The sequence below is a fragment of the Haemorhous mexicanus genome, chromosome 4, assembly GCF_027477595.1.
Source record: "Haemorhous mexicanus isolate bHaeMex1 chromosome 4, bHaeMex1.pri, whole genome shotgun sequence".
In the NCBI taxonomy this organism is placed as follows: Eukaryota; Metazoa; Chordata; class Aves; order Passeriformes; family Fringillidae; genus Haemorhous; species Haemorhous mexicanus.
In genome coordinates, this window is record NC_082344.1 from 66,716,493 (window position 1) to 66,730,504 (window position 14,012).

The following is a 14,012-nucleotide window of genomic DNA, read 5'->3' on the forward strand; positions in this document are numbered from 1 at the left end:
TTGTACATATGCATTCTATAAGCTACTTCAGCTGCAAAATACAATTTAGTGATTCATTGAATTTCTTCCCCATGAATCTTTAATGACACTACTTAAATACAAATTCTATTTTATAGAATTAAAAAGAACAGCATATAACTCACCTAGAACACAATATCATCAAAATAAATCAAGTGATTCCTAAGGAATTGCTTGCAGGGAAACTGAAGTCACATCATTAATAGGAAGTCTGAGGTCCACAGTAACTGAACGTCATACTTTGCACCCAATAAACTTCCTAATCATCTTTTAACACAAAGCAGCAGAAAGCAAATCTGTGTAAATGTCCCTATTTGAAATACATGTCCTCCAGCTTGAAAAAGCACTTTTTAGCTTTAAAACCAAATATTCATGCAGTGTTCCAAACTGCCTTTATTCTCAATAATCCATTATAAAGTTCTACTCTATCAAGGGTAACGTCATTACTGTAGAAATAATCTTCACAAGCTTTAGGCAGGACTTGGTGAAGTTTAGTCATAGGGATCTCCAATCTTCCTATAATCTTCTTAGGACTGGTTATCACAAAAGAAAAGAAAATAATCAGAGAGAAGAAAAATAAAACAATCAAGTAGTCCCCGCAGTAAGGTATCCAAATAGACTTGTTTACAAAACTGGGACTTTAACCATCAGATAATCTGTAGTGTGTTGAAACAGAGAAGTCATGACAATGACAGACCATATTTATTATGTTTAGGATGTGCTTAAAAGAGTTATTTATGCATATTTTAAGTTTTGGGGTTTTTTTTTCCCCTTGGAAAATCAACATTGGATGAAATCTGAGAAACACAGGCATGAGAAAAAAAAATCTCCAAGCATTTGTTGAGATTTATGTCTTGTAAGGTACTCCAAGCAATTTGGATTTGGCTCACTTAAGTAATGTAAAAAGGCAGGAAAAAAGTACTTTAGGCATTTAGAAGTATGGGTCAGTTTTTAAAGATACACTCAATTCCACTTCAAATCTGCCTTGGACTGAGTCCATAACCTGACAACTCACTAGTTAAAGAGGCCCCAAAAACTCAGCAACATCCAATTGAGAAAACAAGTGTGAGAAAACCTATTGGATGCTCTAAGTGATGACTGGTATTCCCTGAAAGTCTGCTCAATACTTTTCAGTAAGACCCTGAAGGGTGCCTGTACAAGATTATGTTCTTTATTTCCAGTACCTTGAAGTGAAATCATAGCTGTAAGGAAAAGCCTGTGTGTTCTTGATATTGATATCAGAAAGACTGTAAAATAATTTGCCTCTTTGGATTGTTTTTTTCTTTTTCTTGGAAGGGGGGTTGAGCAGACAAAAAAAAGCCTAGAACTGGCAAAATGTTGCCTTCATGTGAGACCCCACACTGCCCTGTGTCAGGCAGGGGAGGTCAGGCTCCCTGGAGCAAGCATCAGCTGCCTCCTGATGTGTCCCACACTCTGCCCTCGTTTTGTATTGCCAGGATGGTCTCAGGGAAGAGTGAAAAGCAGGCAAAAGTACTGTGCAATCTGGGCTGCCAAGAGATGGAGTGACATTGCAGCAATTGCCACTCTCTTCAGTAAAACATATTGATGGCAGCATTTCAAAAGCAGGAGACAAGTTAGGCCTTTTTACAACAGAAATCTTCTGTTACTTTGAAACCATAATTTTTCAGTAAGGAAAACATCACTGTTTCTGAAATTGTCTCAGACACTCAAGGCATTTACAGCCTAGGAATAAATGTATTTTACAAATAGGAAAAAAGCCCTTGACAAAGATAGGGTCTTTTTCCCTTATCATATACTGTGATCCTATTACAGCAGAGTCTATTGTCATTAAGAACCTAATATCATCTTTTTGGTTTTTTTAAAAGAGTATCATGAGTTATTTCTTCTTGGCTCCCACATAATTTCCAGGTCCACCGGGGGAAAAAGTAATTATATTTTAGATACACTTGAAAAATTTGTTTCAGGGATCTTATAGTGCTGAGTACATATATGTCCCAAGAGGGCTTATACAGCAGAAATGCCATTCACCTTCGTGCAAAAAGCAAATTTGAAAAAGTGGGCATTACAGACGCTTCAAGAGCAGGGATTATGCTGCTTTTCTACGATGCACAGGCTTCTCCTTACTCTCCACACAGGTAGGTCATCTGTGAAACAAAACTATCTGCAAGTAAATTCACAGAGATGTAAATACCTTACATTAGCTTCTTGATTTCAAATCAGGACAAAGGAAGGAATATATAAAAAAGGAGAATATACATTTCACAGAACCTTATTGTGCAGGTAAAAATAGTTACTTTCCACTTATATTCTTCTGTTTGGACTAAACATAGGCAAACAATCCTTCCCTATGATTTCAGTTTTGGAAGAAATTCTGTATAACCTGACCTTTGCGCTCTGGTGCAGGTATGAACACCAATGATTTCAGTGGGATTAGCATTTAGTTACTGACATTTTCAAAATACTATGCTAACATCCTTTTATTAAATGCATATTAAACCCTCAGAATCACTGAAAAGTAGCTCTGCCTTTGGGTATTACTAACTTGAAAAAAAAAATCCTATTCTTGTAATTTTACTTCTTATAAATTTAGATTTTATATTAAAGTTGAATACAATAGGGGAAGATTTCCTCTAAGTCTTGCCTCTTGCCCCTGTTTTCTTTGAATTCAAGCAACATTGGGCCAAAAATGGAATCTAATTGAAAGATAAATTTTAGCTTCTATTCTTTATTTGTCTCCAATGCCATTTAAAATGGAGTAAATTATTTTAGTAGTCTTTGATTATTGTATTATTTTTATTGCACTATAAAAAAATCAGTTATCATACTGAAAAAAGAGATTAAGACAAAGAAATGCAATTTGAAGAATTTGATCCTTATACAGCAACTCATACAGTCTTCCTGGCACTTCCATCTGTCAAAAAATGATCGTCAGATGAAAAATGTCTAGTATAATATTGGGAAAAATTGGGGACCTCAAAGTGTTTATGCTCCACATCCATAACTTGAGAGAATTTTTTTTTTAAAGTCTGACTAGCAAAATTGTCAAGCGACATAAAGAGTTTTAACCCTGTTCCTCAAATGAATTATTCCAGGTCAGAGCACTGAAAGGAAGTTCAGACAGACCATTAACAACCTCAGCTGTTTAATTTGCTATCAATCACGGTGCTTTCTTAATTATCAGTTAATAGAAAAAAAATTATAGCAGTAGGAATAACAATGACTCATGTCAGAGTTCAGAACCATGTCCACTTGTATGGAAAAAAACCCCAGCAATTTGCAAGAGTGAGGTTAGGTCAAGCAAGGAATCAGCATAATGTAGGTTTGTAATAAATAAAAAGTCAAAGACATTCTCAGTTTTCTTCTTCCCCACCTTCACCCCCCCCAAAAAAAAAAAAAAAAAAAAGATATAGTTCTTGACATAACATTGCAAATAGGAAGCCTTTATTCTGTCAGACCATTCTGGAACACAAGGTACAATGGGCTGAGAGAAATTTGCAGAAGAACTATCACTGGCAAAGAAAGGTTTTAATCTCAAAAGAAATAAAACATATTGCAATATTTAGTGGAGAGACAAGATAGAAGATGTAACAAAAGAATGTATCATAGCAAATGGAAACACCAGATCACAGCAAATCATCCATGACACAAATGTAACCAGATTGAAAAGCAGAAATCAACGCTATCCAGACTTGTAACAAAAGGTAAATACATAATAGCTGGGACACTAATGCCCAAATTGGGATACATTTACCTCTGCGGGACACGATGCTTTTGCCTGGTTTTGGTTTCCTCCTGATCCCTCTGGAGCTGCTGGTCCAGACTGGCAGGGAAGGACTGGCTGGTCCCAACAGCCTGGGTGCTGCAGACGTCTGTTCAAGCATTACAAACATGGGACCTACCTACTCACCTGTGGGCACAGATGTCAAACACTGAGGGGAAGGAAGAAAATGTCCTAAATCATGAAAAGTAGCAGCATTTAGAACTATCTTCTCTGAGCTGTAACTCACAGAGATGGTGGTTGTGAGGAGGGAGTAACAAGCTGCTGCAATAACAAACTGCAATTTGCTGAGGGTGCTTCATCAGCTGTGAGTTAAACTACTGAGATCTTGCTTTTCATGGCCATGTACTTTTACTGAGTACCACCTTTTCTGATATGGCTTTTCACAGACTAGAAAAAGTGAGAAGGGATATAACGACTCAAAAAGCCTCAGCCAGCACCTCCTATGAGCCTTTAAGGATTTACCCATACCTCAGAGGCAGCTTGGATATGATGAGGGGATGCAAGCCTCAGTATAAATTTACATGTACAAGAGAGTCACATCTGTCATTCTGATATTAATAACAGACTTTTTTTTTTTGAGATACTCAAGATATATGAAAAATGGTAGCCACAGCTGTGACCTATCAAGTAATCACACTGGTCAAAGGTCAGTTGAGGTCTTAGGAAGCTTATAAAATGATCCTGTCCTTTTTCTCACACAAATCAAAGGGGCAGGAGTATATGAATTTAAGGACACTCTGAAGCTTATGCACCAGAGTTGAGTGCCAGACAGAAGTGCCTGGGATCTCATCCAGCTCATCTGCAAATAACAGAACAGCATTTTCCTGCAGATATGTGAAAAGGTTAGTAAAATAATTTGGTCTGTCTTAGTCACACATGGGAAATGTCAAATAGAAGGCTTCTCAAGATCAAAATGTGGAATGTAATACCAGGCATCTCTCTTGGTCTGAACCATATCTTTTGGCCCATGTAAAATTAGCCTTGTCTCAGAGGGTTATTAGATTCCAAGTACTATCTCACAACTATGTATTTTCTTGTTTCTGCAATTACAGGTTTCAGAGTTCTCCCCTAAACCATGAGGAAAAGAAACAGCAGAAGGTCAGACAAAAATGTCCAGCCTTTTCAGACAGCTATAATGGTAACCTGGCACGCCTGGTTTCCTAGCTGGAATTGTTGGTAAGATATTCCTTCAGCAACCACAAAACCCCACATATTCCTTTGTCTCAAAGACTGTGATGATGAAATGCTGTCTCTTTCATTGCTGAGTTTGAGACATGTCTTCTTTAAAATACATGAGGTGAGAATTAGGTCATACATAGGGCTGACATGAGCAGCTGAGACATCCAGCTCAGATCCAAGAATGAAAATGAAGTCTCTGACAGAATTCCCCTGCTTCTTGTATACATATCAAAATTAGTTTCTCCAAGAGCCATATTGATCCTTTTGAGCTGCATATCCATATCCATACTTACAAAAATGCTGAAAAGCAGCATGTCCTTGAAAACAAGACTATAGAACAGTAACATAACAACTCTAAAGAGCATTATCTGAAAAACAGCCTATGATTTGTTGAGACTCGGTTTTTTACTGCCAACACCAGACCACACTATCAGATGGAACATTCTGGCAAAGTCTTATCTCATTACTCTGAATGCCTTTTCCATTTCATAATCCTACATAAGATTAGCATATGGAACCCTATTAAAATAAACCTGAATATTTACTACCCACATGTCAGTCTATCCACATTTAATTAGACACTCAAAGTTCCTGAAAAAAACCAACATGCCTGAAATTCCAATTTGCAGCTTTTAAACAGGGAGAACATGATAGATTTTAGAAGCAGGAATCTTGTATTCTTTGGTATACCATGGTTTATGGAGTTTAGGTGATGTACAGACAATTTAGCAGTGAAATAAATTACAAGGCTACTCACTTTATGGTCCTTTTACACTGGTACATTTAGCTGGTGCCAGATCCTGCACACAATAATCATACTGTAAATGTGAATTTAGTTAGGCTGGAGAGCATAACTGAATAGGTCACTGCACCATATGACAGTAGATGCTTTAAATATAGGGTGATACACTGGCATGTATCACGTGAAATAACCAACAGCTTACTGAGCTGTGCCACCTTTGCACGGAACAGACATCTACAGACCATTTCAAACTTCATGGAAATGAAATAAGGACACACAGGAGTACTTGTTCATCTAAAGTCAGCAAAGGTTTTGTGCATGGAAGCCAAAATTCCTTTTTGGTTTTGGCTGGTAGTAGGAACGCCAGTTGATAAACTGACTGTCTTCTAAAACATTTTTGCGTGTTTGGCATTGAATGCATGCCTGTTTAGTGAACAGTATAATGAGCACAAAAAATGACTGTGTTAGGGAGTTTTGTGAGATCTGTGCAACTCAAAGTACTTTCCTGATTGCTTGAGAGTGATTTGGTAACATGGTCTAGGAACTGCCAGTGGTTTTAAGACTGGTATTCTACCAATTGGCAAACACTGGCTTATTTCCCTCAATAGACTGTAGGCATAGAATTAATTTCATCTAAGATTAGGTAGCCTGCAATGTTCACTTCTGCAGAGGCAATGCCTTCTTTATATTCAGTGGACAGGAATATGATTGGGGCAATTCATCTTGCATTTTGAACATCAGGATGTGAATGAAGCTTTTTTCCTCTTCACTGACCATAAAAGGAAGCACAGAATGATAAAAGCATTTGTCTGCAAACATAGAAAGAAGAAGGGGTACAACTCCTATCAGAGTTGGGCATTGTGGTAAGAACTGATGCTTGTGAGCTAAAAATTCTAGATGGGGGTATGTAAAGCAAGAGCTGTACCTGATTTAGCTCAGGTAGGACAAGGACCTTCAAGAGACCCTTTAAAGGCTTGACATTATTAGAGATGAACTGTCTCAAAACAGTGGAAATGGGTCAAACAGCTCACATGAGCTCACCATCCTCACTTGCCATCAGCCACACATCTGCTGGTGCATAAAACAATAGAGCAACACAGAGATGTTGATTGCCCAACTTTACAGTAACTTGATATTCAGAGGTACCCTCAATGCTCTCCTCAGTGAGCAAATTTAATGCAAATTAGGTATTATTTACATTAATATAACAGGAAGACCCTATCCAGAGCAGCAATATGATCTAAAAAATTATACACACATTAGCAAAGTCATTCAGTTATGTCTTTGTTTTAATGAACTTTTTTAAACATTTGTATCATCAGACAAAACATTTAGGTAATGAGAAAATATTTATTTCCAACAGCATGGACTTTGAAAGTTAGTTGGAAGAAGGCATGTTCAATGCTATGATTTTTCCAATGCTGGGTCAGTTGAAATAGTGTGTTGTAGTGCATATATTAACCAGTTACCTTAAGGAAATGCAAAAAGACATAGTGAACTAGGAGGTGAGTACAAACATCCAAGGCAGTAAAAATGCAGAATACTGACACATGGCTGAAAAATGTACTTTTTGTAATGCTCATTTAGTATCACAAAAAAACTAGCAACTCACTTTAAAACATTCTTTGTCAGCAACCACACCTCTGACCAAATGAAACTATTAAATTTAATACAGTCTTTCAGCTGGAAGAGATATTAAGGTCTAATACTTATATCAAATGCTTAGATTTTGTTAGCTTTGCTTCTTATTTAAGATAGTTTCAAGGTACTGCACCAGTATCACATAGTTTGTTGGTTTTTTTTTCAAATTGACTTGTACAGAAACATGCAAATAGTAATGCATGAGGGTTTTATGGATTTGATTCTAATTGTCTGTATTATTGATAGAGCACACCAAGCTTTTTTTGTTACATTTTATGCTGAACTGTTCCATTTCCACATTTCCCAAATGCCATCAGAGTTCTCATGGCTTACTGTGTAAAGCTGGAAAGTTGAGAAAGTAAGAATGCCTTCACTTAAGACATATAATAATGAAAATAATTCTTTTATAGATAGATATATCTATCTACATAGTAATTAAGATTACATGGTATTTTATCAGCATGAAATGTAAAAAAACCATTCTTCAAACACCCCAAGCTAATAGGAAAACACAGTCAACTAGCACAATACACTCTTCAACCAGTTTTGTATAAGGCTTCAGTTTTCCTGATGAATGGAACTAAATCTTAGTAGGTCTGTATACATTTTAGTAATTATAACCATTTTATGTCACAATATATTCTTAATAAAATAAAAACTCTGGTGTTGTAATTAAAGATAGCTAGTTACCTTCTAGACAAATATGATCTTTTAAAGAGTATGCTGTGTTTAAATATAAGAAGTTAAGGTGCTTCCATATTTCTGCTTTCATTCTTAAAAAGTACCACAGATAAACAATTGCTTGCGGATATGCTTTTCTTTGGCTTTTACCATATTTTTAATAGCGTCTGATCCCCCGCTGGAAAATTTCTTTAATAATTACTTACTTGGTTTTGTAAAAATTGCATTATAAAACTGAATGGAACAAAATGTTGGATGCATTTCCTGTGTACAGCTACACTTTTTTCTCTTCCTTTCAGAATTTCCATTTGCATCAAGCAACAAATGCAAGCAACAATAAATTTAAAGCTAGATTTTTTGCACATTGTAAACTGGGTAGGACCAGGAGTTACTGACAAAACCAGCTGGAAATGCAAGATTAGCAAATTCTCTGTATCCCAACATATTACCATCTAATCTGTCTTGTTTCCCCGACACATACTAACACAATGAAGCTGGACAATGGTTCAACAGCAAGTGCATGTGATAGTTCTGGCAAGACTATTTTTGTTTTGATTAAGCACATATTTTATCCGGGAGGGCTTAGAAAAGCAGGGCCTTTTTCTTCAGGTCATTCCGCTTCCAAAGTGCCAGACGATCAAATTCCTCAATACTCATTTTGAAGACTTCCTGGAACTCTTCAGGGGACAAATGCCTCTTGAAAATGAAAATACAAAAGATATCATTAAGCTTGTCTGTGCACAGGAATACTTCTTCCCTAAGTTTTAAAACACACCACAAAATAATGCATTAGGGTTTGCATTTAGATTCCAAAATGGTTTCTGGAAAAGACTGCATCAAAACCAAATGAGCTCAGAGTAGCTGGGAAATGAAACTGATGGCAGTAGTGACTTTTTTTAAAAAAGTAATCTTTTCAATACAGTTCTAGTTCTACACTTCTAACCAGAAGCTATGGTTTTTGGGAGAAAATATGTTTATCCAGTGTGCCTGATGACAGAGCACACCAAGACAAATTCGAGTTATTCCAGGACTTTAAAGAGATTGATAACAGTGTAATTTCAGAGTTGGATTTGTTTTGCCTTGATCTTTAATGAGAGCACTGGACACCACATTGGTCCACTAAGAGCAACCTTGTAACAAAGGAGAGAGCAAACTGCTAAATTCTAAAATCCAAAATGTGCTTATCCATGGGGAGAGGCTCTAGTCAGAAGTTCAGGTTGGATAAAGTAAGGGGTTTTTAAATGTCAAGAAATATGCTCCTATTTGATGTTTTCACGCTTTACTATAAAAAAAAAAAAAAAAAAGAGATGAGAAAAAGGGAAGAAATCCAACATAAAGAATTGGAAGGAGGTAGGATAACAATTCCCTAGCAATTATTAGCATCCACACAGAAAAGGTGGAAAAGGTAAATATGTGAACAAATTTGGAAGTAAAATTTCACTTTCCATTTATTAACAAAGACTTAATCTTTGAAATGTAATTTACTCAAGAAAACTAAAGAAATAGTTTGTAAGAAGTCATTATATATAAATACTTTGAACGGTTATCATGGGTTCTTGTTTCTTAAGAAAGGACAGACTTGGTTTCTTTAAACAGGACTTGTTTTTTTCCCTAGAGATTCCACATATTCAGAACAACAGTGACTAAGATCTTGGAACTGAGCCTTCACTTTTCATTTGACAAATGACAGCAACCCACCATAAGCACTGCTCATAGCATGGAACAAACACACCATGCATATTTAGCAAAGGAGATCATTTTTCGCATGAAAATGAGCAACATCTGACAATGTATTCTAGAAACAATCTCTCACTGACAGAATTTAATTCTATTGGGCTCAGAAAGAAAAAGTAACTTCTCTCTGCATTGGTTTTTTTTGGAATATTTTCTTGGTAATCCAGTAGACAAATGCAAGTAAGTTTAACTTTTGCAACTTCCCACAACATGGAACATGTCTGTAGGCTGTAAGATTGAAAAGGAAGTCTGGATAAGCAAAGTGTGCAATATTTTATTTTATTTTACTTTCTAGGTTGTGGATAAGACTTGAGACATCTCTTCACTCAGGAGAAAGCAGTGGCAAACCATAGATCTTACTCAGAAAATGAGAAAGCCTATATACCCTTGCAGGTAAAGCTACCTTGCCAATCTTCCAAAACCATAGAAAATCACAAAAAACTTTAAAAGGACTATGTTTTCACCATTTTTCTTTTCCTAAGGTAATTTACACCATGTATTATGAGAAACTGCTGTGGTCTCGTTGGATCTGTTCCAGTACTGAAGGCCAGTGGAGGAAAACTCAAGAAGCCCTAAATCACCCCTTTCCTCCAGAATGCCAAACATTTGCTACATCTGCCCCTCCTAATGAAGCTGCCACCCATCTCAGCACAAGCTGTGCAATTCCCCCTTCCCTCTCCCATGTTGTACTTTGCCATTTATCCTTTTGCTTTGCCCTCAGGCTTACTGAGCTTTCCATCCACATGCAGCCATCCAAGCCAGAATTAATTAGCTGTGCACTGTGCTCCTCTGCCTGTGCACACATGACATCACCTTCATTCTTTGCATACACTCATTTTCTATCTCTTATACCTAAGTTTTGTTTTATAACAGCACCATTTTTCCCTCCTCACAGAAGATCTCATTTGGTGCTGCCTGGTCCAAAACCAGGTGACAGCTTCCAGCCCAGGGACAAAGCAACTGAGATGGGGAAAGCATAAGCTCACTTATTTCCACATCCATTCAATTAGAGTGTTTCTTTGCTTCTGATTTTCTTCCACATATGCCCTCACCTCAAGGACTAACAAACTGACTTCCATCTTAGCAGTTTCTTATTCTATCAATGCTGTGCAATTCTGGTGCAAAAATAATTCAGGTAGAAGGGATCATTTTCCCTTAGGTCTGAACTCTCTCTGAGAATGCCAGTCTGTCCCCAGTGTAACCTATTTCCTGCTGCTGTCCCTGCATCTTAGAAGCTTTCACCATACCCTTCTTAAGCACCATGGACTCTAGATTTGGGACTGACCCTAGAAGCAGCAATGACTTAAGTTCTGTCTTCAAATTTGGAATAAAACCTTGGTCCCAGAAAGATGTCATCAAACTGGCAAAGCTTCAGATAAAAGCGACGAAAGTAATCATGGGTTGCAGTTTGATTTATGAGGAAACACTAAAAAGCCTAAGTATGTCTAAGCTCAGCCAAATGATGACTAAGGTAAAATATGGTAATATCTACTAATATTTGAAGGGTCTAAACACCAGGGGAATACACCAGTGTCAGAAGTTTATGGTCACACTTTTCTATGTATATGTGATGCTACATTTTGCCTCCACTATTGTTGGGACTTTCCTAACAGCTTTCCTTAAAGCTTTAAAACCTAGAGCTCTTTCCAAACCTAAAGGCAGAAAAAATGCACCAGTAAGAAATCCTGATTAATCTTTCTTCTCAGCTATTGGAATATTAATTTGCCTTAACCGAAGCGTTACCTTCTCTCATTAGTGAAACAAAAGAAGGGAAATTGAAAACTATGAGCAGGGAATATGAAAGATATTCACCTTGAGGTATGAGAGAATATGGGTGAAGCTATGCTGTACAAGGCCAACGAACATAATTTCTTTTTTCTTTTTTTCAGTAATGGATCAGCTTAAAATATCCAGCTATGTTACTAATGCATCACTGGGCTATTAAAGGAAGGAATGGCCAAACTTACTAGCAAAAGCAACATTCATTCCTTTTTTTTTTTTTTTTTACTAGAGTTGGCCTTGTTTACATAGGAAGTCTGGGTGTTTTACAGTGTGCTAGTAAGTGATTCCTAATTCCCTTTGTGACAGTTTGGCCATATTCAGGCAGCTTAACTCAATCTCCTTCTCTGCTCTGCATCAACAGCAAGGCTGGGCACGTTGCAGACACTGAGGAGAAAAGAGAGGACTTAGCAAGATCCTGTTCTGCCCACACTCTGAACTCACTGTATTTAAGTGAGGTCATTTTGGAAGCTACATAATGCTGTTAACATGATGCTACCTGAAAACCTTGCTGAAAGATACGGTAAGCAATTTAAAGATGATTCTTCACTGTGATGACTGCTATACTGGACCCATCAGAATATCAGATATAACTCTATCGAGTTAGGTGTGATATTGCTACAGTAGAAAGGACGATGGCATCATGTTGTTTTGATAACATTGTATTAATCTGAGGCTTTTATTAGGATACACAGAACTCAGCAAGGGCTGAGCTAAATCTCTCCACTGCACTGCAACCACTAGAACAGAAAATCCTCATCCTCTGTGAAACACAAACATGAAAATGAGCGGTACAGACATGACCTCACTTTTTACTCTCTCAGAACAGAAGTAATTAATTGCACATTCAAATACTTGCTCCACAGTGTTATCTCAGAAAGAAGTGGTGCTTTTCACTATAAATTAATGAGGCTTGTCTCTATTTCTGTGGTCTGCTAAAAAGCCAGTAATAATTCTAAATAGAGTTCTAATCTTTATTTAATTCAATGAGATTTCTTTTTCCCATAAATAATTTAGCTCTCAATGAAATTCAGAGATGCTTAAAACCAATACATAGTGTCATGGTTTCACTGCAGCTGGCAATCCACACAGCCATTCACTCATTCCCCTGTTAGTGGGATCAAGGAAAGAACTGGAAGGGTGAAAGCTGGAAAACTCATGTGTTGAGATAAAGACAGTTTAATAGGGAAAGAAAAAGACACACACACACAAGGAAAGCAAAGCAAGGAATTAATTCACTGCTTCCCATGGGCAGGCAGGTGCTCAGCCATCTCCAAGAGAGCAGGGCCCATCATGCATAGCAGTTACTTAGGAAGACAAAAACTCCAAATGTTCCCCCTTCCTTCCACCCCCACTTTATACACTGAGCATGATGTCACATGGTGTGCATTATCCCATTTGTCAGTTTGGGTCACCTGTCCTGGCTGTGTCTCCTCCCAGCCTCCCATTCACCTCCAACTTTCCAGCCAGAGTGGAGGGTGAAAAAGCAGAGAAGACCTTGGCTCTGTGTAAGCTCTGCTCAGCAATAACAAAAACATCTCTATGTTATCAACCCTGTGTTCAGCACAAATCCACAACACAGCCCCACACCTGCCACTGTGAAGAAAATGACCCCAGCCAAAACCAGCACTTAGGAATGTGGCATTAGTATGAAGAGTCACAGGAAGATAAAATTGCAGCTCACCTGCAGCCATCCTGCAGTACAAGGTGACCAGGGGGTGCTTCACAAGCATCCCTGTTCTGTGTCAGTAATTGGATGGGAGTCCTCATGTGCAAACCTGCTGATGTAGGAAGCTCAGAGGACATCCTACTTCCCCATGAAGTAAAAAAAAAAAATTGAACCAATGAAAGAACTCAGTGGATGGCAGCAGGTGATGAGGTGAAGATGAGAAAAATCAAGGTCCTAATGCCCAGAGGAATTTAAAACCTCAGTTTTGTTCTTTTGCTCTTTGTTTAGCTGCATTCATGGGAAATGACAGCTGAGCATCACACTACCTTTGCTTGAATCTGTGGTGACTCTTTCAGCCAGTCTCTCTGAGGCACTACTGTGCACTCTGTTTTATAAAGTGAAATTTTAAGTAGCTGTCTACTTCAATTCGTTTTTATTCAAAATCCTTGCAACACTTCCAACTTCTGATTCACGTAATCCAGAAATAAAAGCTACAGGATCTCCTCCAGAGATTTCAGCATGAGAAATACACAAAATAAACAGGGATTTATTGAGAAAGGTTTATTCACTGGTCAGTGAGCATTCATGTAAATAACCAAGCCTTAGCTCTTCAAGTTGGTGCACAAGCTTTTCCTACAGTAAGACTCAGGACTGTAGAAGTATTTCAACACTTAGAAGATAATAGCTTCTTCCCCTCTCCAGTTTTTCTCTTCTTCACTGCCCTTCTACTCCCTTCTCTCATGCCTCTCAAGGTTAGCCCAAATAAAACTCTCAGATGGCCAATCAAAATTTGCTGGAAATTTTTT

At 37.6% G+C, this 14,012-nt stretch overlaps 1 protein-coding gene across 12 annotated transcripts in view; it reads right to left on the reverse strand.

Annotated features, from left to right (window-relative positions):
• Nucleotides 1-6,973: 6,973 nt before the first annotated feature.
• ABLIM2 (actin binding LIM protein family member 2) overlaps nt 6,974-14,012 on the reverse strand; it is a 131,316-nt gene continuing 124,277 nt past the window's right edge. For all 12 annotated transcript variants that reach the window (XM_059845241.1, XM_059845240.1, XM_059845238.1 and 9 more), the window contains one exon: nt 6,974-8,720. In XM_059845241.1, coding sequence (XP_059701224.1) covers nt 8,607-8,720 — 114 coding nt within the window. In that variant the 3' untranslated portion in view covers nt 6,974-8,606. The remainder of the gene's footprint in view (nt 8,721-14,012) is intronic.